At 38.4% G+C, this 24,787-nt stretch overlaps 3 protein-coding genes across 6 annotated transcripts in view; 1 reads left to right on the plus strand and 2 right to left on the minus strand.

The window, feature by feature from the left end:
- The window catches only part of LOC146003356 (uncharacterized), a 39,008-nt gene extending 25,292 nt beyond the window's left edge, over positions 1-13,716 (plus strand). Inside the window, exons 7-8 of the mRNA XM_083141635.1 lie at positions 12,270-12,405; positions 13,269-13,716. The gene's annotated coding sequence lies outside the window, so the exon portion shown is untranslated. The remainder of the gene's footprint in view (positions 1-12,269; positions 12,406-13,268) is intronic.
- The window catches only part of LOC146003744 (uncharacterized), a 137,390-nt gene that overhangs the window by 46,999 nt on the left and 65,604 nt on the right, over positions 1-24,787 (minus strand). For 2 of the 4 annotated variants that reach the window (XM_083142143.1, XM_083142141.1), the window contains exons 2-4: positions 22,619-22,733; positions 20,459-20,592; positions 15,180-15,283 (exon numbers count right to left, since the gene is read on the minus strand). The gene's annotated coding sequence lies outside the window, so the exon portion shown is untranslated. The remainder of the gene's footprint in view (positions 1-15,179; positions 15,284-20,458; positions 20,593-22,618; positions 22,734-24,787) is intronic. The other 2 variants (XM_083142142.1, XM_083142144.1) reach the window with 2 other exon arrangements.
- On the minus strand, positions 1,045-1,779 carry LOC146003357 (uncharacterized). The gene has a single exon (XM_083141636.1). The coding sequence runs from the start codon at positions 1,777-1,779 to the stop codon at positions 1,045-1,047; it is 735 nt and encodes a 244-aa protein (XP_082997762.1).

A 24,787-nucleotide genomic window follows, 5' to 3' on the forward strand; every position in this document is an offset into this window, starting at 1 on the left:
AACAAAAGCAGACAGAAATTACAAACTTCAAGTGAAAACAGGTAGTTAATGATGTTACACATTTATTTAATTTTGTATTAAATCAGTGTACTTAAACATGTTTCCCATTAGAAGACTTAAGAAGCAATTTTCTTCTGGGTATTTTTTGCCCAGATTGCATTCTGCCAGGTTAACAATGGCAAGAAGACAACTTGCAAACAGAAGAAATATGTCAAATCAAAATTTCATCATAAGATGCCGGGAATGTGTGAAAGAAGTAGGCCACCACCTTCAACTACTCTTATGACACAGGTTAGTACTCGTTATACATAGCACATCGAACCTAAACATGGCCAGCTTTATTAAGGTCGGAATCCTGAAATGTGGCAATGCTGTCTCACCGGCCTCGTTGTAGCTGCAACATAAAGGAGAGTCTCATGACTAGGGTGCAGATTTATAGGCACTAAAAACCTCTCAAATAGGCAGGCAAATAGGCACGAAAAATGATGCAACTAGGCACTTAAAAAGGTGCTATAAAATAAGAAAAGGCACCCAAAATAAAAAGACATTAAAATAGGCATTTTGCATACTGTATTAGCATATACCATTCACAAATTTCACAAACAATTGACAATACCTAGTCATATCATAAATTCTGTTACAAAGTTAATAATGAACTATAGGCACAGTGAGCAAGCTAATGTATTAATATTTGGATGTTACAAAAGTCCAGGTCTTGCCAACACAGAGCAGCAATCACTGTTCAAAATGACCACCTCTAGCCTTCACACAGGCCCGAAGTCTCTGAAGCCAGTCATCGATCGCAGCATGCACGGTCTCGAGGGGAAAGTCCGCAACTGCCTTCACAAGAGAACGCTTGAGACTCGCAAGGTTTGGATGCCTCTTCCTACAGACCATGCCCTAGAAAACGGACCACAGCCTGTAGTCCAATGGGCTGAGGTCGGAGCTACTGGAAGGCCAATCAGCCGGAGCAATGAAATCAGGCACATTCCTCTGAAGCCACTCCTGTGTGGTTTTTGCCTTGTGGGCCGGTGCTGAGTCCTGCTAGAAGCTCCGTGGCTCATTGTTGAACATGGTGCGGGTTAACGATTTCACAAGTCGCTCCAACACTGTTGCTTGGTACACTTTTGCAAATGTTTTCATACCATATTCACAGAAGTGGAGGTCAGTTGTGCCATCGTACGAAACCCCACACCAAACCTTCACTGAGGTGGGATGATGGCCTCTGAGGATACATGGCGTGTTTTCTCGAGCTTCCTGGGATGTCGAGGCATAAACACGGTCGTTTTGACGATTGTAAGACTCTTCAATCGTGAAAACTTTTTCGTCCTTGTAAAGGATCCTCCTGTGGCCACCATTTGCGTAACACTGAAGGAGTCTTTTTGTTTTGTGCTCCCTCTGGACCTTAAGCTGTGGAGTGAGGAAGTGACCAGTACTTTGCCGATAAGCGGGGAGTCCTGGGCCACTTCCGAGCACATGCGACATCAACATTTTTGAAATGTTCAGCTCTCGAGCCATAACTGCTAGTTTCCTGACAGGATTTCGTTGACTCCGCGCCGCCACTGCTTTCACGAGCTTCTGGCTCCACATGCTGCGAGGTCTACCTTTCCTGGGGCGGTCCTCAATTGTTCCTGTGTCACAGTATCTGTTGATGGTCCGATGCACGAAAATCCTGCTGATATTCAGCTTTTTCAGGGTGTTGAAAATGTCCGATGGTGATTTGCCAACTTTGTGCAGGGCGATTACTGTCACATGGTTCTCGTATACACCCCACTCCATTCGACTTGCAGTGAAATTCACCTTTCCGCTACCACAGCCAAACACACAATGATACTGGTTGTTGTTTGATCCAACATTTCAGGGTTACCTTGCCAACCAGTGTTGCCATCCCTGTCTAAACTTTGTAACAGAATTTATGATATGACTTGGTAGTTTGAATCAAATCCTCATTTGCAGGAAAGCTAGGATAACACAACCTGGTTTCAATGTATTTTAATTGCATTTTTTGCAAGAGTAGATGAGCTCTTTGATTTAGTGTCAGTGCTCGAAATGAGTGGGCATGCGAGCGGATGACATCCTCACAACTAACACCAAGACTCGCTGCTTAGTGTAATTCTCCATACTCAACACAAAGCCACTAAACGAAGTTTATCACATAACTTAGCATTGTTGATTGATTGATTTGCTTTATTTTACTTCGCTTTTTGTGCCACTTTTGGCTAATTTGCGAAGATGCGGATGAGTGTTGATATGATGAAATTCATGAATGGACATTTACAAACATCCTTGTCCATGATGGGATCCGAACCCGGGACCTCTGGCGTCGTATCGCGATGTGCTAACCAATCTGCCACAGGGGCCAGCAACTTAGCATTTTTATATTCATAATTGAGGCAATGTAAAATGAAGGCTCGTCACAGTGTGCATTGTTCACCATTTATCCTTGTTCCCGAATAACACGAGGGGTACAGAAGTATTAAAACATTTTCAGAGGAGTGGGGAATTATGTGTGTGCAGCTCAGAGTTTTGAACAAGTCCATTACATAAAACTATACATATGTAGTACCTAGGTACATTTGGTATTTCCCATGCCCAAAAAAAAAAGTTTATTTGTAAAGTAATTTAACAGTTAAACATGTCTGCTTCATAAAAGCTTGACAGCAAATTACTTTCCCGTGTGGGGGCGACCTCCGTGGCAAACTGGTTAGTACAACAAGGCTACAAATCCGGTGTCCTGGCCTGTGCATGGTTGTTCCTTGTGAGTGTATCATCATCATTTCATCATGTCACTCATCCTCATTGATGTGATTAGCCAAACGTGGAGAAAAGCGGCGCTAAATAACAAAAAGTTTTCTGTCAGCAGTAAAACAACCTTCTGCAGCAATCCATTTTTTGATTAACACTAACACACTTCTGGCTGCCTACCTCCCTTCACACGCACAACAAAGCAGATGAGTACTGGTTGATTCCTAGAGGCTTTCATTTGGAAAAAAGGAAAGGGGTGGGTTGGCTTCTTTTGTCCAAGTATGAATCACCAACAGGTTGTCCAGTTTGCTAAACCTGATTCAAGGACATTTGGTATTTCCAAAGATCTGATATCCCTTGAGACTCTCAAATCTGGCGAATACCAGATTTCAGTCAGTTCAATGTAAACAATAGCTTACCTTCTTCAATGTAGGGAAAGCCAAAGAGACATAAAAAAATTGAAGTTTTAAAAAATGGCAGAATAGGCATGATTAAGCAAAATAGGCACTAACTCTCAAAATAGGCATTTAGAGGCATTATAAAAATGCATTTTTGGACTACAAACACCATGAAATGAACTTTAAACATTAAAACCTATGTTTTCCTACAAAGGAATATATATATATATATATATATATATATAGAGAGAGAGAGAGAGAGAGAGAGAATAAAAGGAAGGAGGGCCACAAGGTAGGCATAGGTATCTCGTGCTCTCAGTTCTCAACGTTTTTACAAGATAGTCTGTGGCTTATTTTACCAATTTTAATTTATAACACACCCCCCACCTCAAAAACTACAAGTTTTAGATTGCTTGGTGAAACTAACATAAGAAACCTCAGAGATAGCCTTAATGAAATAAATTTCTATGAATTGTTAAGTACCTGTAATAATTTGACTGAAGCATGGAACAAATTTACACATACAATTGTCGATATTTATAATGAGTGCTGTCCAATAAAATACAGAACTATCAGCACTGGTAAGAAGAAAATGAGAACACATCTAACATGGTTCACTCCTAAATTAGCGAACCTTAGAGCTATTATGCTCAGACTACATGATAATGCCAAAAATGGCGATCAAACTTCTAAATTGAACTATAATGAGATTAAAAAAAAATTTAGAAAGGAAATAAAATTAGCTAAGCTAAAAGCTAATGAAGAGTACATAGCTAAGGCAAGTAATAAATGCAAAGCTGCCTGGTCAATAATCAAAAAGGAAACAAAGATAACGGACAAAACAAAGTTGCCAAGTATCACACCCAATGAGTTTAATAGTTTCTTTATAAACAATAAAGAACATTTAAACAAAATTCCTGTGAACTATGAAGAAAATGTCAACAATGATCTTAATGGCTATCTTGGTAAGCAAAGTTTCCCACAATTTAATCATATAAATTTTAAGTGGATACAGATTAGTACAGATGAAATTTTAATTATTGTGTCAAAAATGAAAAACTCCTATAGTGAAGATTTTTTCGGTCTATCAACATTTATTATAAAGCATATAATTGACATAATAGCACTTCCAATTACATATCTTATCAATGGGACATTAAATGATGGTATTTTTCCTGATAACCTAAAAATATCTATAACAGTCCCTATCCACAAAAAGGGTGATAGAGATAACCCTGGTAATTACCATCCTATATCCCTTGTTCCAGTGTTTTCTAAAATTATAGAGTACTGTGTAAAAAAACAATTGACCCCTTATTTTGAACAGTATTCACTTATTAATGGAGCCCACTTTGGATTCAGATCGGGGTTATCTACTATTAATGCGGTAGAGACGGTCGTAAATGAGATAATTAATGGTTTCGAGTCTGGCTCATATACATGTACAACTTTGATAGATTTAAGTAAGGCCTTTGATACAGTTGCGCATGAAATCTTGCTTAAAAAACTACAGTATTATGGAATAAAGGGTATTGAACTATCCCTTCTTAAGTCCTATCTCACTAATCGACGACAGATAGTAAAATTTAATAATAAGAAATCTGATGAGCTAGACGTTTTGTCTGGTGTCCCCCAAGGATCAGTATTAGGTCCATTTTTGTTTTTAGTTTATATGAATGACCTACCTAATTGCCTACCGTATAAAACAGCTATCTATGCTGATGACACTACCTTTATTACAAATGATCATAGTATTCTTAACCTTAGTATCAAAAATAAAGAAATGTTAAATGCTTCCTCTTTATGGTTTAAAACAAATAGCTTGGTGTTAAATACGACAAAAACAGAAACTCACTTTTTCTACTTAAATAACCCACCATGCACCTTAAATAATCAGGATTATGTAAAATTGCTTGGCATATATTTAGATACAAAATTAAGCTGGTCAATTCATACCCAGGAACTATGTAAGAAACTTGCCCGTGTCTTATATCTATTGCGGAAATTAAAAAGGTCTGTAAGTGAAGAAATGATGATCTCTGTGTACTACGCTCTTTTCCATTCACACTTACTGTATGGAAATTTACTATGGGGAAACTCTACAGGTGCAAAGGAAGTCTTTAAATGGCAAAAGAAGGCTATACGTTGTATTAAAGGAGTACTGGATATGGAGTCATGTAGGGAATTCTTTAAGGAATACCGTATTATGACAGTGTCCTCTATAAATATTTATCATAGTTTAATGTACATAAAGGAAAACCTCCCCAGTTTTAGGTTGCGTTCTAATGTACATGACTATAATACAAGGCACAATCTGAATATAGAAATGCCATATGCTAGACTATGTAAGACTCAACAAAATTTTAAACATAATGGAATGAGATTATTCAATTTGCTACCAGCTTCTATACGTAATTTAGAAAACAAGCAGTTTGCTAAACACATTAATAATATATTAGTACGATATTGTATATATAGTGTCACGGAATTTGAAGAACACTTCCGTCAGGGCCTGTAAAATGTAAATGTCTACTCATAATGCATCACAGAGCTGTAAAATGGGTTTTTGTACATGACTTGTATTGTAATCAAAATAGAGTACTATTTTCCAATTGCTTTCGCTGTAATAAAACATGTAGTGTAATTTGCAAACTGTATTGTTGAATGTGTAATATTTTAATATGTATTTTTAATTTTCTTTTCTTTTGTAATTTTTTATATTAGTATTTATATACTTATTATGACGAAGTCTATTGCAATCATGTTGTCTAATGACTAATAAAGTATTCTATTCTATTCTATTCTAAAAAGTGAAAGAGGATAGAGGAAACACTCACCGGACAAAGAAAAAAATCAAATTTTCGTGATGGTATATCACATCTTCAGGAGTAGAGAGACGTTGTATAACTAAGTGACTAGAGGGAAGAGTAAGCATGACCTGCAGTGTTGCCAGGTCCCAAAGGGAAAAAAGAAGGGTTGACAGTACCACAAAATGGTTCTTTCGCCTGGCTTGTCGAAAACTGTGAGTGGTGGGGGGGGGGGGTTGGGAAAAGGTGGTGGTGAGGGTGAGGATAGGGGATGAGAGGCGTTACTGGGTGGCCTTGTTCAGGCCAGGAGGTGTGGTTGCATTCATGGTCGATATGTAGGCCCTCTCCTATCTTCTACATATTGAGGTGTTGGTGGATTGGGGCAAGGAGTGGACGATCGCTACCTGGAAGCAGTCATTAAAAGGAATATTGTGGTGATTGGTGTGAATGGCAACAGCAAAGTCCAGGTTTTGTGTGGACTGGCAACACTGCAGGTCATGCTTACTCTTCCCTCTAGTCACTTAGTTATACAACGTCTCTCTACTCCTGAAGATGTGATATACCATCACGAAAATTTGAATTTTTTCTTTGTCCGGTGAGTGTTTCATCTCTCCTCTTTCACTTTATATATATATATACACACACACACACACATACATACATACATACAGGGTGATTATAACAAAAACTACAGCAGATACCTCCCATGAAATAGAGACGAAAGTGACCCTTCCACTTTGCCGAGAGATGCCTACGTGAGGAGCTAGACAACGCCGAAAACGTGTGAAAATGAACTTCACACCACTGTACAGCCAGTACCAGTGAAGATAGAAAGGCGGAACAAAAGAAGTCAAAAGAAACACCGAAGTCGCCCATTCAAAAAACACCAGGCGGCAGCTGCGCAACGCATGCGCATGGGGTTCCACAAAGGAAATAGGAGTGTCCCGCAAGACAAGTGAAGGGAAAGGGTAGGGATCGACAACGCTAGGGATGAAAGAATCTTTGAAGCATGAAGGAGCAATTGCACAGCGGGAAACAAACACCATGGCTGAAGCAGTGCAGTCGAGAAAAGTAGTGCAGGGTTACACAACCACGGGAGGACGACGTAGGATGAAGAAACACACAGAGAATGCAAGCAAAGTGGTCCGTGACACTCTACAGGCAACAGACGCGTACATGGTTCGGGGCAGAAAGGCGGTGCTGGCAGTGCAGTGCATGGGGAGTCCCCAAACACAGTGGGGAGACACCGCAGGAAGAACAAAGCATGGTGCAACAAAAGAGAAAGAGGACCGGATGGGGAATGGTTCCTGCCAAGGAGACAACAAATGCAGGATGAGGGATTCCCCTTAGCAGATAAGACCATATACCCCGTACAGACGTTGTTACAAACGTCGTGATGGAACCCAATCAGCCTCTTAGAAATGAAGCCAGAGGCACATTGCTGGGTGGGAGTTGGCGAAAGGCTGCTGGAGTGTCATACGGACCCCACCACTCCATACAGTGGACAACACCAATGGGCGAGGTCGGAAAGTGTCCAGCCCGATCACCAGGTCCACCGTCCCCAGACCTGACGCGGCGGCTTCCTTCTAACCTCAACCCCAGCCGAACAACTCAGAGTCCCTCCTTGGCCGCAGCCTTCCACTCCGAAACCAACCGTGGCCTCACACCACCGCAGCCTCACACTGCCGCGTGGGCGTGAGACCGGGCTGAGCGAGGCTGGTCAGACAAACTGCGTGAGACAGCCGTGGAATGAAGCTACCTGGGGGTATGCATGTCTGTTCAACTGCTGGGTCACCCCACATTGGCTTACACAAACACCACACGATCGTATGTAGTGATCCCCGTCGGCTCTTGCAAAACGGACGAAGTACGTGTTGTGGGTGAATGGGGCAAGAATGAAGGATGCTACATGTGTTCCACGATGACAAGCCCCCAGAGTACATGGCCCCACCTGACGGCAGTGGTCAGGTAGTGAAGAGCACAGGCACGGGTGGCTCGGGAACGTCAGCTGATTGTACCACACCGCGGTGTGGATGTGTGGGCTGCAGGCGTCTGTTCTGCGTACACAGTGCCAGATTGGAAGTGCAGTGTCAGGGAGCGTGTCGGTGAAAGAGCCGGTGCGGTGGTGGTGTGCTTGACGTACGACAGTTGAGTACTTTGTTTCGAAGCCGTTGTTACCAGTGTGCGTGTGTGTGTGCCACCTGTGCACTGGAGTACAGTATTCCATAATTGGCACTGTCCTCACCATACCATGGAACGCTACACATTTGTAGAACTGAGGGACATGCATTTTGTCTACGACCTTGCAGATGGCAATGGTCGAGCAGCTGCACGCCTGTATCGCGAACTGTATCCAAACAGGCGACACCCTGACAGCAGGTTGTTTCCGAACGTGCACCGTACCCTTGGTGAATCGGGTGTGTTATGTGCAGGCCATCATGTCGGTCACCCAAGACATGTGCGCACCGCGTCGGTCGAGGAGGACGTACTTGCTCGCGTGGACGACACCATCCACTAGCACCCGTAGCATTGCACATGCAGTAAGAGTATCACAGTCAACAGTGTGGCGTGTCCTTCATGATGATCTGCTGTATCCCTATCATCCACAGCGAGTCCACGCATTGCTGTCTGGGTATTGCCCACGATGTGTGGAATTCTGTCAAGGACTGTTGCACTTTTGTACCGACGATCCCCGTTTTTTGCGCCATGTGCTTTTCACGGATGAGGCATCATTCACCCGTGAGGGAATCTTCAATTGCCGAAACAGCCATGTGTGGGATTATGAAAATCCACATGCAGCAGTCGAGGTGCACCATCAGACCCAGTTTGCAGTGAATATCTGGGCAGGTATCATCGATGAACAGATTATTGGTCCATTCCTGCTGCCACCACGTTTGAATGGCCGCCTCTATCGCACCTTTCTAGCATCAGTCCTTCCAGAGCTGCTAGAAGATGTACCCCTCAACGTGCGACATCTCATGTGGTTTCAATTGGATGCAGCACCTGCACATTTCGATGGCACAGTGTGAACCTTTTTGCACCATACCTACCCACAGCGCTGGATCAGCAGAGCGGGCCCCGTCCCATGGCCCGCCCGTTCGCCTGACCTCACACCAATGGATTTCTTCTTGTGGGGCCACATGAAAACACTCGTCTACGAGACCCCGGTGCCTGACCAGGAAACATTGGTAGCGCGGATACTTGCAGCATCGGCCGAGGTGTGTACCATGCCAGGGATTTTTGACAGGGTTCGCCAGAATTTCCTGTGACGCTGCAATGCCTGCATTGAATGTGATGGTCGTCATTTTGAGCAACTTTTGTAACGTCAGTCCGGGGTATGACTACGTACTATTCCTATCTGTAAGTGCACCTTTGCATGGCAATAAACCTCCTGTGCCCGTAGTTGCTGTGTTTGTCCTGCTGGCACACGACCTGTGTGACATCCCCTCAGTGCTTCTACAGGGAATCCCTCGACCCGCATTTGTTGTCTCCTTGGCAGGAACCATTCCCCATCCGGTCCTCTTTCTCTTTTGTTGCACCGTGCTTTGTTCTTGCTGCGGTGTCTCCCCACTGTGTTTGGGGACTTCCCATGCACTGCACCGCCAGTGCTGCCATTTCTGCCCCGAACCATGTATGCGGCTGTTGCCTGTAGAGTGTCACGGACCACTTTGCTTGCATTCTTGGTGTGTTTCTTCGTTCTACGTCGTCCTCCCATGGTTCTGCAACCCCGCACTGCTTCAGTCATGGTGTTTGTTTCCCGCTGTGCAATTGCTCCTTCATGCTTCATTGATTCTTTTGTCCCTATCGTTGTCGATCGCTACCCTTTCCCTTCACTTGTCTTGTGGGACGCTCCTATTTCCTTTGTGGATCCCCATGCGCAGCTGCCGCCTGGTGTTTTTTGAATGGGCGACTTTGGTGTTTCTTTTGACTTCTTTTGTTCCGTCTTTCTATCTTCACCTGTACTGGTTGTACAGCATTGTGAAGTTCATTTTCACACATTTCGGCGTTGTCTAGCTCCTCATGGAGACATCTCTCTGCAAAGTGGAAGGGGCACTTTCGTCTCTATTTCATGGGAGGTATATGTGGTTTTAGTTTGTACTCTACCTTTAGAATCACCCTGTATATAAAATTCACCCCCACCGAACATGGACATTGGGCAACTACCATGACATGGTAATATAGTGGCTCCGACCAAAAGGAACGGCACAACTGGTATCAGGGGAAATTTGTAAGAACACAGGAATTTGTACCAGTTCATCTTATATATTATGCCAATTAAAATGCATATAAAACTTGCACAAAAACAATTAACTTTAGTAATTTCTACGGAAGGCTATTGCATTGATTGATATGCTTTATTTTACTTCGCTTTTTGTGCCACTTATTGCTAATTTGCAAAGATGGAGATGAGTGCTTATATGATGAAATTGACGAATGGACACTCACAAACATCCATGCTCAGACCAGGATTCAAACCAAGGACCCCTGGCATCGTAGCGTGATGTGCTAACCACTCCACCACGGGGGCCGGCAGGTAGGCTTTTGAATTATTGATAATAATAATAATTATTGATAAAAATGTCACCCCGTTACTCAATCGGTTCCCTTATATAGGCGATTTGAAAAAAAACAACACAGTAAACTTGGCTTTATCCACCCCCTTCAGGATTGAAAGGACAAGATTTTGAAACTACCCGCCTTCTGCAAGCTGGCTTTCACCGTCACGTAGGCCATCCCTACAGCAAATTACATTGGAAACTGCATAAAAAAAGATGTATAGTTGTCCCTAAAAAAATAACATTGAACATACATAAAAACTAATAATAAAATGGATCTTGTAGTGATTCTATCATTACAGCTTCCAAGTGACACTTGCAGCTTATGTTGCTTTGATTCGAAAGGTTGCATTTACTTGTAAGGGTTGGTTTCTAAGAGCTACATGTCGCTTCCATCTTGAAGCTCCGTTAAGCAGGATTTATACACACATTCATGTAATATACTTCTGCATGTGTGTTGTGAACAGTAAAGATTTGTAATTGTCCCGAAACATAGAATATTTTGATATTAAAATTTGTTTCATATTTTATGACATCAAGATTTAAATTGAGACACAAACATGTAAAAGCTAGTTTTAAGTCCATTTCATGGTCAGATGTGTTCTTCAGGACTACACCTTGTTTTAACTCTAGCCCATGCCGTACAAGAAACTTGCATACCGGGGGCATCTCACAGGCCCACACTTTTTTTTTTTTATCACTAAAATTCAAGAAACTATTTTATTATTGAATCACTGCTTCCCTTGTTCATTATATATGTGGAGTTAGTAATTTTTGTAATTATAATTAATTAATATCATTAATTAAAAAATAACCAATTATTGCATGAGTGTCTCGCATATATTTTATGATTCACTAAAACTCACAAAATCCATAATAACATTTTTTTTGTAGAAGCGCAGTTGTTTATTAAATATAATAATTACCATCACTACCAACGAATTGTACACTGCCACTGGCATGAGTGTTTTCAATGAGACTGGTTCAAAGATGGCGCCTGATATGTCCACCAAGTGCATTTTGCCTCCTAATTACATGACATTTATGTTTTTATGAACAAAGGTAATACAGAAATATTGTGAACACTAGGAAACAATGTAATTTATTTTCGAACAGTTGAAAAATGTAAAAAAAAAAATTTTTTTGGGCCTGCAAAGCACCCCCCTCCTTCTCGATAAGTTAGGGTTAAAATTGTGTCGGAAACACTGCAATATGTGTCCACTGAGATTGGCCAATATCTGTCTATTGTCTGCTACATCATGTACATTTTTTAGCTAGTTGTAAAATAAGTCACTACAAACCTGTAAACTCATAACAGTAACTTAAGTCAAATAGGTTAGCTCCAATTGGTAAAAAGCCAGCTTTTTTGCAACTCTACTTCCAGGATCACCTATTGATTTGAAATTATCAGATTTTTTCCCCAAAAATGCAGGGATGTGTACTGATTGTCACTATGTGATTTCCTATTCATTTTAAAATCACATTAGTCACTAAATTTATATATGTGGATGGCATAATGCATTGTGTTTGTGCTATTTCCTGAGTGAATCTTACAACAAAATTGATCTGAAGAAGCAGCAAGGCAGTTCTCTCTCCTTTGAAGTTATAGGCACTTGTTATATTGTCTCAAGTTAAGTAAAGTCTGTCTCGATCTTGAAGTGCCTAGTCTTGGTTTGACCTCGAGTTTAGGTACATTGTACAAGGCATTTCTTTCATGTCTTATTTGAACAGGAATACATCCTAATGCTCCATGTTATTTTCAGCTGGTGTGAGAGATTCATATATTCTCTCTGCAATAATCTACCAGTGTCCAAAACAGGGTGCCTGGACATTCAGAATTCCTTTAGTGTTTTGTGAAGGTGTAGCCATCACGAGACCCATAAGAAATCTGTCTACAAGGTATCGTGCCTAAAATAATATACATTATTGTACTTTTTAGAACAGTGCCGGAAGGTTAAACAAATTTAATTTAATTAACTCTGCTGTCATTCTTTAGCATCTTTAACCCATCTGAAAATGAAGGGTACAGGGGGAAAAAATTCTGAAGTTTGTAACAGTTTTTTTAAAGAAAAAAATTGTGGCATGATATATCCTCTTTTGTTGTGTTTCCTTTGTTATTTGGTCTGATTGTAGAAGTGAAATTTCATATAATGTCCCTAAGCTGGCAACATTGCTGGTTTATATAGTTATTTTTTTTAGCCAGTTAGTCTCATTTAAATGAAAGTTTGCAGGAATGTACTACTGCTACATACCTTCACTTTTAAGTTGGAAAATGTATAAATTTTACCTGTGGCAGTCTTTAAGAATAAATATTTCATTTGTAGACTGTGGTTTGCATAAATTATAATTTTTACCATGTCATGTGAAATGTCTGAATGCAATTTTTCATGCATGTATATAGCATGAACATAATGTGTAATGAAACACATTAATTTGTATTACAGGGTGTCTATTGAATTTTTGATGAACGAGGAACATTTATCACAAGATTGTTTGTTAAGATTTTTTATGTTAAGAAATTGTAGCAGAGGTATAGAAGAATGTAAATTAATATAGCATTAAAAAGAAATTGAACATAGGTAGACAGACACCCTGCATTAATTGCCATTTATTGATTTTCTTTAGTAATGTATAGCTATGATGTGGTAGTACACAAAGAAAAATGTAGGTTAGTTTTCAAAGTTTGCTAAATTATAAGGAAACCAATGATAATTGTTGAAATTTTTATAAATTATTTGAATAAGGTATTTTGTTTATTGTAGGTTAGTGAGGAGGAGATCAGAATGCTTTGAAAGTGGCAAATACAATTGAGAGATGCATTACAACGAATGTAAGATCAAGAAGAAGGCAAAGCAGAAAAATCAGGTGGATGAAATGTGTAGAGAGATCAGCAAGTTACTGTGTTCCAATGAGGAATTATATTGGGTGGTACTGAATTTTTTATTTTAACACACAATAATATATGAATGAAAAATAGTGTGTGTGAATGCCTATACCCCTCTACCCAACTGTCTTTATTATTAATAAATTTAATTGTGTATATATAGGAGGGTCCGAGAAAAAAAATGCATTTAAAAATTAATGAAAAGAGTATCCGGTACAAGGATATTAAAATAAAAGATTTAAGACGTGTATAGATTAATAATCAAAATATTACACATGGTGAGAGTATATCATGTAAGAATCCATGTCATTGGCAACTATGTATTTCAAAGTACATAGTTGCCAAGAGCATGAGTATTTTTACATTAGTAATATGTTACAGAGGTTCCATTACAAAATTTCTTCCATCAAATGATGATGCAAGAAATAATCTTCCTTCTACCCCGAAGATGTGATGTTTGCAATTAGTTGGAAATTAGAAAGTGGATTAGTGGATTTTTTTTAATATTAGATACAAAATTCCTCTTCAGCTAAGGAAGAAATGTGTTTGATTATGCCAATCCCTCTCCTATACCTTAGTGTCTTTATATTGTGCATTTAAAAATATCACAATATCAAGACACTAAGGTATGGCGGGGGGGATGGCACATCATGACATAGTAGATGCAAAAGAACAAGAACCCAGAATTATGTAACACCTTGTACAGATCTCTTACCCAGAATAAAATATAAGTTACAAAAACAATGGGAGTAGTGGTGCAAAATAGATCTACAAAATACCACATCCTATAAGTGGCATGCTCAAGTCAGAAATCTTAGACCTTGTTACCAATACGTGAATCTACCTCAGACAGTGATTGTTTTTATAATGCGAACAGGTCATGTATTAGTAAATCAACATTTGGCTCGTTTAAAGATTGTGCCATCAACTTCCTGCCAATGCGGAGAAGCTAATCAAACACTTAATCATTTATTTTTTGAATGTCCCTAAAGACAACAATACCGAGACTTTCTATATAAAAACTTACATGATGCACAGGTACCATTTCCGATATCTTTATCTACACTAATATCTGAACCTTGCACTGCAGTTATTTGGATTCTCTATAGTTTCGCTAGAAAACATAGGTGTACTATTTAAACAACCACGATGATTCACACTACAATTTAAATTAATAACCTCACAAAACTGTTATACCATAACAGACAGTGTTTTGAAGAACGTGAATGATATTCAACAACAGTTTGGAACATACATATTAACAATAGAACCTGAACTCGGCAACTTTGGCTAGAAACTGCAAACGCGGTGTGAGCCATAAAATAAAGAAGAAAAGGGGGGGGGGGGCAAAAACTGGCAGATTTGTACCATTTCTATAAACACGAAGTTCTGTAAACATACATGTGCAACATTGCATTTAATAATTATATTAACATTCTGAATACATCGAAAAGTTCAACTAATGTGAAAGGCAATAGTTTTCTATATTTCTGTGGATGGATGCTGAATTTGAACTCTAATTAAACTAACATTTTGGCATGTTTGCTAAATTACATACTTTGACATTTTCTGAAAGAATTCAATATACGTGAATTTCATGACAATTTTTTTTTGTGGTAAATTTATTGGGTACAACATTTATGGTTTTGCAAAGTAGGCTTTCATGGTACAAATATATATACATTTACAAAGTAACAGCCCATTCGCCCCCTGATGTTCCTATACAGCATACGGCTCCACAGCCCTGATTTCAAATGAATGGAATAAACATACATCAAAGATGGCTTACCTAATTGTGTTCCTTGCGGAGGATGAATCACAGGATATGGGAATAACATCTCCACTTGTTGATTCCAGGCTTCCATATCTTCCACACACCCAATCCAACACCTGCTGGCAAGAAACAACTATTACATATAGATCACTCAATTTTCACTAAGGAAACAGTTATAGACCAAGTAGAGAGTATTTGGCACATTCAACGTCAAATCAACCAACGAAGAGGCACTTTTCAACCTGACATATTTGAAATTTGGCATATTGATGTTGAAAAAATTGCATAGTTTGCAACATTGTAATTTCGGAAATACAAAAGATACGGAAAATAAAAAAAAAAATTAAGGTTGAGGATCTTGTTGATTTCACATGAAATTAACCTATTAGGGATTTCATCCATAGCTACATTAGCACACTGAAATTTTGCAAAAGACATTTTGATGGTATAAAGATATAGATTTACAAAGTAGCAGAGCCCATTCACCACTTTTCATAATGGGCCTTATATAATTCAGTCATCTGAAAATACAGTTGGGTCATTTAATCTCAAATCATACAGCTGAGACTGTCCTAAATTGACGTTCATAATTATGAATTTATTGCAAGAAAATTAAGGTTTGCAACACTGATACATATTTCTTTTGTTTAAATAGTAGTTGATAAAAATTGAGCATCTAAGAATGGCTGTTAAAATTAATGCTCTCATGGTGATTGTACAAATGTATTAATATAGTTCCATATTTGAAGTTATGATATGTCTATATTTCTTATTTGTGCAATCAGTGAACTTAACAAAAAGGTAATTTCAGATTTCACAAAAGCCAGGGTCTCAAATCACAGTTAAACAATAAATTTCTCACCTTCGAATTACAAAATAAACTGAAAAAAATATATGTTAATTCTCTTGGATTTGTTACAAGTTCATAAAAAAATACATTTGGTAAAAACAAAAAATGTACGCAAGGAAAATAATGAAATTTTCAAACCGCTACAAGGTTTCCTTTATTTGAAAGCTTCTTTACAGCAGTTCCAAAACCTTATTAAACTAATCAAGTCCCAGTCATCTCATGTGAGATCACTTAAACAAAAACAAGATTCCACTACATATTTTGCAAGATCCACGATTTAAGTGTTAATTTTGTGTTTTAATATGCACGATGATTGATTGAAGTGTGAAAGAAAAGATTATGTGTTCTACAGGGTGGCTCAATAAGTCACTTAACACCCTCAGTACAAGGCCACTGCGGCATGGAATTTGAAATTGGCGATGACCAATCGTTATCAGGCCAAGGGGGAACCACATTGACGCTACCCACACGGTCGGCGGCCATCTTGATATCCGCCATCTTGAATTCAACTTCAGAATTTTAAATGGGAAGGGGGTCGTGCGACATATCAAAATGGGCTAGAATTTTACGAGAAATGCAATGGTGAAGGTTTTTTTGACGTATCTTTAACCAGTAAAAAGTTATGACTGAATTCTTGTACCAATTTGCTCCTTTTCGAGGTGTTAGAAAAATGCCTTAAAATTTGTTTAGCGCTTTGGTAGTGCATCGAGATCAAAGTGACGTCTATGGGGAGACGTTCGCATGCCATTGCACATTATTTTAATCGGATACATCCATGAAGAGCTGTGCATTATGAATTGATGTCGCGAACAATTTACAGTGTGATGCTTCCATTGAATTAAAAGTCCTTCACAGTGACAAGGCTAATGTTTATGTTCATAATGAAGTTTATAAACAGAATATGTGACCCTTGTCATCTGATAACTAACTTTGGACAAAAACTGGTTCATAACGTTCCCATAAGTATTCTGGTGTTCTTCCCTATTGAAAAAACTCTGTAAAAAGTACCTTCTTCCATAAGCAAGGATGAAAAAAACTGTTTATTTAACAAATCCAAGTAGCCCTAAGCATTTAAGGTTCCGTTGATGGAAAATTGACTAACCAATTGTGTTCCACACAGCACGCCACACCATTAACTTACCAACACTAACCATTCAGCTTTGATCTGTCAAAAATGGGTTATCAGATAAAAATCATCGAATATTCTGTTTATAAACTTCGTTATGAACATAAACATTGGCCTTGTCACTGTGAAGGACTTTTAATTCAATGGAAGCGTCACACTGTAAATTGTTCGCGACAACCATTCATAATGCACAGCTCTTCATGGATGTATCCGATTAAAATAATGTGCAATGGCATGCGAACGTCTCTCCATAGACGTCACTTTGATCTCGATGCATTACCGAAGCGCTAAACAAATTTTAAGGCATTTTTCTAACACCTCGAAAAGGAGCAAATTGGTACAAGAATTCAGTCATAACTTTTTACTGGTTAAAGATACGTCGAAAAAATCTTCACCATTGCATTTCTCGTGAAATTCTAGCCCATTTTGATATTTCGCACGACCCCCTTCCCATTTAAAATTCTGAAGTTGAATTCAAGATGGCGGACATCAAGATGGCCGCCGACCGTGTGGGTGGCGTCAATGTGGTTCCCCCTTGGCCTGATAACGATTGGTCATCACCATTTCCATGTTGCGCGCTGCAGTGGCCTTGTACTGAGGGTGTTAAGTGACTTATTGAGCCACCCTGTAGTCAGTAGCGCATCTGAGTGCCATGCTGGAGACCCTCGATCGATTCCTGGGGTAGGTGATCTAAGGTCGGAAATGAATTTTGGATCATTACATAAATAATTTTCATAATAGTCTGAAAACAGTAAAATTACTGCATGCGACAAATTAAAAATGGCTCAACACTTGAAGGATAATAAGTTTATAATATTTTTAAAAAAATTATGATGCGACAAGGGTTGGTCAAAATGGTATGGAATGCCTCTATTGTAAGTATTTTCTCACCACACACACACACACACACACACACATGCATGCACAAAATGTTATAAATAATATATTTCATGATCTACAGGTTTCCTGATAACCGGCAGTCAGAAACAGGATTGCCGGTCTAACACATTTTACATTAAAAATTAAAAAATGGCATTCCAAATAGTTAGTCAAACTTCCATATTCTATTATCCCAGCAAAACTCATGTCCTGTGGTTCTTCACTTTGAGGGTTTTATAAATTAATTCCTTAATAAAATTTTGGAAGTGCTTTAAACAAGTTTCAAATGAAGGAAACCTTAAAGTCTCTACCATTTTTGTATTTTTTTATTTATAGTAGTTTGAAAATTGCATTATTTTCCTTGCATAATTTTTTGACCAAATACTGTCTTTATATGTCAGCTTGTAACACTAACAAATCAACAGAAAAGAGAAAATATATTCTATTTTTGACAGGTATCATGAGGTTCTTTAACATATTTTTTCAGCATATAAAATCACACCCACTCCTCAAAGGTGTATAAGACCTTCCCTCTCCTGTATTTTGTAAAAACATCCCAATAGCTAGTGTCCCTACTGAATTATGCATATAAATTCAATCCCTCTCCTCAATTGTGTATACAAAGTTCCTACAATGATATCTCTACTGAATTATGCATATAAAATCACTCTTAACTTCTCAAAGGAGTATATAAAGTCCTACCCTCTCCTCAATTGTATAAAAAACATCAGAATAGTTAGTGTGTCTATTCAATTATGCATATAAATTTAATCCCTCTCCTCAGCTGTGTATATAAAGCCCCTCCCACTAATATCTTTACTGAATTATTCATATAAATCCATTCCCTCTCCTCAGATGTGTATTAAAGTTTACACAAGGCTATCTGTACTGAATAATGCATAAAAATTCAATCCCTCTCCTGAATTGTGTGTAAGAAGTTGTTGGCTCTAATTTCTCTACTGAATTACATATGAAAAGTCAATCCATTCTCCTGAATGGTGCTTAAAAATCCCTCCCACTAATATCTCTACTGAATTAAGCATATAAAATTACTCAAACTTCTCAAAGGTATATCGTATCATGCCCAGGCATGACTCGAACCCAGAACCCGGAGCATCATAAATTAAGAAGCTAATCACTTCATGAAAGGGGTTATGGAAGAAGCTGGAAAGAGCTTCCATCAAACACATAACATCGGCAACCTTCAGGAGATCTTGAAAAATCCTACCGGAACTCACTGGGGAAATAAGCAAACACAGCTTTACACTAAAAACGCCGATATCGAGAGACGTGCTCGAGACAACGGATTTAGCGATCAAAAGTTCAAATTCCAAATAAATAGTCCATGTGAGAAAAGCTCATTCTTAGTTGCCTTTATATATTCAGCAAATACGGTAATTGCTAGTCATTTTACATTGAATTAAGTCTTAGTAACTGAGCTCCTAAATAGTAAAAGTGAAAAGGAAAGGAGAAGAAATACGAGCGACAGTGATTGTTTAGAAATCGGGTTTACATTAGGGCAGTTTTGGGAGAAACCAAGTTACGCTCCCTAGTTGCGTTTTATTACAGGTTAGGACTCCGTCGAAACCAGGACCGCGAAGGACAAGAACTTCCAACAGTGCTACAGGTAACAAACATTCCTATGACTTTCATCACCCCGCCTCTTCAGTCAAGTGAAGTATTTAAATGAAATGTGCGCGTGTTCTTATTTCACGGGCAAGCCCCCTTGCTTGTTTGAGTGTTGACGTTGCTCTTCAGACCTGTATACCCCTTCCCCTTATGTTCCTCTCGTTAGCAAGCAAGTCGCCAAAGGCTGTCATAACCTTAAATAACGATCCCAAAATATAAACAACATTGTGTTTAGAAGGTATATAAAGTCCTTCCTTCTCCTGAATATTGTAAAAACATCCCAATAGCTAGTGTCCCCAATGAATTATGCATATAAATTCAATCCCTCTCCTCAATTGTGTGTATGAAGTCGGTGGCTCTAATTTCTCTAAATTATGTATGTAGTCAATCCCTCTCCTCAATTATGTATATAAAGTCACTGCATATGATATCTGTATTGAATTATGTGTAAAGTCACTGCCTGTAAAAAAAATATCTAATGAATTATACACATAAATTCAATCCCACTCCCCAATTGTGTGTAGGAAGTCACTGCCTCTAATATTTCTACTGAATTATGTATGTAAAGTCAATCTATTCTCTGCAATGGTGCATAAAAGTCAGTCCCTCTCCTCAACTGAAGACACTCCCACTATCATCTCTAATGCACATAAAATCACTCCCACTCCTAAAAGGTGGTATATAAAGTCCTCTCCTCAATTGTGTAAAAACATCCGAATAGCTAATGTCCCTACTGAATTATGCATATGACCTACTGGTTTCTTCACATTCCCAATTTCAAGTTGTATACATGCATTAAGGGCAACTTACATGATATAGATCTCACTGCATCACGGGCACCACCAGTGTGATTTCAGTACAGCTTTCTTCTTCTTGGAACTCTCTCTTCTGCAGGTTGATCCAGGATTCCAATCCCATGCCTCGTTTACCCCAGGATGCTGTTGCTGTGGAAATACAATTCTCTCTTAGGCAACATATTTTTTTCCCTGTAGTTCACTTTACTCAGATTTCAATTTGCATGTTTTACAAACTGTTAAGAGCTATTCTGAGCAATATACTACATTCTTGGCGACATCCAAAGTGCATATCTCTAGTTACTAGTAAGGTTTATTTAATTCAAATTTAAACTATTCCATCTCTATTATGACTATGAAAATCCAGGGTGTCTACAAATGATTGAAGCAGTTTCATGATGTTACTGTACATGCATGCATTATTGAATATAACATGAAACTTTGCAGTTTTGTAGAGAAACAACAAATTCTGTGACACATTGCAAGGTATGGGGGTTTTCTATTCCCTATGGCACCGTTGATCATATTTGTGACTTTCCGAAACTCAATGCTCTCTGTGCAATCTCAAAATTGAGAGTTTACGGGACTTTCTTCTTCAGCGAACAACCATTACAGAATACGGGTATCCTGACATGTTAGAAAATTGGCTCATGCCACAGTTGTAGACAGACATTGAGAACTTTATCCACCAGTTGGATGGTGTTCTGACCCAGTTCCATCACAATGTCCATGCATTCTTAACCACCAGTGTGTCAAACCGATGGATCGATTGTTTTGGAAATTATGATAAACTGCTGCTGTCATTGCCTCGCGATCCCCTGACTTAACTCCGTGTGGGGGTTATGTGAAGGATTTAGTGTTTGTGCCTCCATTACAGAGGGAGTAAATTATTGCTCTAAATACTTGTGAGATTCTACAATTGTCAATAGCTTGAGAAAACTTGTAAAATAAAAGGTTAGCTGAGCTTATTATAATAATAAATAATTAATGCAGTACAAGTCACAGGATATTTTCTCAAATCATGCTAGAAATGGACTTCTAACAGAAATAATAAGAACATATATCCAAGAAACAACAAAGAAAAAGAATCCAAAATTTTTATATAAAACATTTGCAGTATAGTTGAATAAGTTTGAAATGTGTTAGTACTTTGGTTATCAGTCACTTCCTTATGTGGGGAAACCATAGTGGCACATCATAGTTTCACCTATTATGATGTAAAAAACATTGCAAGGGATAATTGAGAGAATAGAATTGTGGCATAATTAAATTAGAACACTTGATTTTTAACATTTCTCAAAATATAGAGTATGTGCCAATGTTTTTCATGTTGTTTTCTTTCCAGTCCCATGCACTGAGATGATGCCCCCCTCCCTCCACTCCATTCCAATGGAAGCTTCAGTGCATTGATTTAACGTAATGGGTTGCTTGCAGGCAAAAAAGTACGGAGACTTAGACTAGTAAAGTGCTCAAAGTTGCTTCCTTCTGCCTTAATACATGTGTGAAGTAGTCTCAGAAAATTATTGACAATGGTCGCACACTGTTCGACAGTAATTTCGTCCCATGCATGTCATAAAGCTATTTTGAGTGCGTCCACTGCTTTGTATGGAACACGGGGAATGTCTCCTTCAAAAACAACCACACCACATGGCATCCAAGTCTCAGCAAATCTGAAGGCCAAATGCCCTTGTGCCCTTGTCCTGAAGACAATGAAACAGCTCTTCACACATTCCAATTGCTGAATCCATCTTCGCCGATGAGCTCTGTTGCCTGGGGTTCCAAAATGTCGCACAGAACGAGTTTCCGATAGCTAGCAGCATTGATTGTGCCATTCTGATTGATAAACACTAAAGGCATTTGTCCAGTTGCACAAATACCGCCCAAAATCATCATGCGCACCATAAAATGACAATGAGCGACAACAGAATTCCTCTGTTCCTTCTTCAGTAACAGACAGCAGTGCACATGCTCCACGATGAAAATCTTATCAGAAAAGATACTGAGATGGTCACCAGCAACCTACCAAAGCAAACTATGTGCTTTTTCCAAACACTTTTGTTTCATTTCACATTTTCTAGTTTAAAATTAAACAAGAAATTTCCGAACTTTTTCGCCAACCTTTATTAACATTCAAGTTGACTTACATGATTTAGTTCTTGTAGAAGATGTAGCTTACCTCAACTTTTTGATCCTAGTAGTTTGCTTCAGATCTTCCTCCATGTTTTTTTAAGGTGCTCTCCTCTTCTACAGGCTCCTTGAAGATCCAATCGAACACAATTTCCCTGCAGATTCTGTGGAAATACAATACTTTTAGGTTTCACATTTCCTTTTTCTATGGGTCACAATTGGCACTAATACAAATGTAACTTCTGAAACACAATTCTTGACACAGGCTTATAGAGTGGTGCTTAAAATAGATATATCCCAATTGTCCATCAACTAACTAGCTCACATTATCTGGGCATTGTCTACTTTTGTACTACACCACTAGTTGAGGAGACTGGGGTTCATTGTGACAAAATTAGGATATATTTCTTTCGCTTAACATTTTCTTTATTTTCACAATTTTTTCATCTTAAATGCAAGCATGTAGGGTGGAGGCATTAGTTTTGGCCACTTTGCTCTTCATAATTAATTTGTAGCTACCTAGGTGATTAAAGCCAATCAGAGAACAGCTTACATAAATCAGTGTAAAATAAGCTTTCCAATTGGATATCCATGTTTCCTCTTTGTACTTCCTGTAGGAAGTAAGCTTGTTGTAAGGAAGAAGCTCCTTGTTAGAATTTCTCATGTAATTTCGTAAGAAAAGAGAGCTACAATAATGTTTTCCACAGTTGTTATATACAGGGTTCCCACGCAAACTCCAAATCCATTTTCCCTGAGTTTTCCAGAATCCTCATATTTTTCCAGAGTATTGAATGCACAGTAAATGACTACTATAATTTCTATAATTTTACAATGGCCTCCTCCATTTCCCCTCAGCCATACCATCCTCACCTTCTTTATTACTGTTGTTTTCTGATGCAAATAACAACAATACTAGTTCAATAATAAAATAAAATTACACTTCTTTGCATGTAATTAAGAACAAAGATGACCAGTTTTCTAGAACTTTAAACAACTCTGAAACAATTTCTAACATATCTGATATAGAACACTGAAATATTTTCACACTTTCATAGATGTTTATAAACGGATACAATATCAATTAATCTGTAATGTGTACAATAATAGTTAAGACAAACAAATTATTGGATTTTTTAAAACATATAAAAATGAAGTGACAATTATTAGTACCAATTTAAAAAGGAATAATAAGTTATTGAGACTGAAATATAAAACAAGAAATGTACTTGATGTCGGATACAGCAAATTAAGAAACTTTACTTCTCAGAAGCTTCAAGTTTTTTTTAATTGTTCTGCAATAGCCTTTGCTTCTTCTTGCATCTTTTGTTGTTTGGCTTGTGAAGCACAGATCTCACTTGCTTTACGTTTCATTTCTTTCTTTTGTTTTCTTTGTGATCACATTTCTTTCTCATCTTCTGCAATGCTTCTTCGTATCTAATACGTGCACCTGTAACACTCTGGATCATATCTTTGTTTACTTCTACATTTGACACTCCTCCTACCACTTTCACTGCATCATAAACTTGCCGAATAGCCACAACAGACTCTTCTTTCAAGTTTTGTATTAAAACCTTCTTATTTACAGAAAACCCACTTTCCACATATGCATTATCATGTGATAAAATCAAAACCAACTTGACAGTGCTCCATAACTCAGAGAAGTCATCCTTGCCCTTCATGACACTTGTTAAAAAAAGAATCTAGTGCATCAGTTTTGATTGAAAAGTTACAAAACTTCTCTTCAATTCCTTTTCACTACTGACATTGTGCAACAATGTCTTAAACTGGCGAATTACTTTATCACCAGTTACAGCCTTCATTCTCTTTCTCCTGAGAAGTTCCTGTATCACGTCTTCCATGCGCTGAGCACATTGCTTTGGAAACTGAGTCATTTGCTTCGGAACTAAACAACTGGCGGCTCTCACCAACCTGAACTTAAGGGACTACGTTCCACAATCTTCTCTGTCGTTGGTTGCAAAAAAAATCTACAGCTAGTAAAAAACATAAGCTTCTTCTTCAATTTGCATTAATTTAAAACTATTTTTTGCATTGTTCAAGATGCCACTTTTTATGAATCTCCCTATTACATCTCTAACAACACTTTCTAGGGAGTCATGAAGAAATGGGAACATAGGTTTGGGGGTTTGGAACATTGTCAAATATGTCATTCTGACATATCTGTTGAGAAAACTATTTCACTACATGATATTAATGTAGA

The sequence above is a fragment of the Lepisma saccharinum genome, chromosome 20 (assembly GCF_977018435.1).
Source record: "Lepisma saccharinum chromosome 20, izLepSacc3.1, whole genome shotgun sequence".
Lineage (NCBI taxonomy): Eukaryota > Metazoa > Arthropoda > Insecta > Zygentoma > Lepismatidae > Lepisma > Lepisma saccharinum.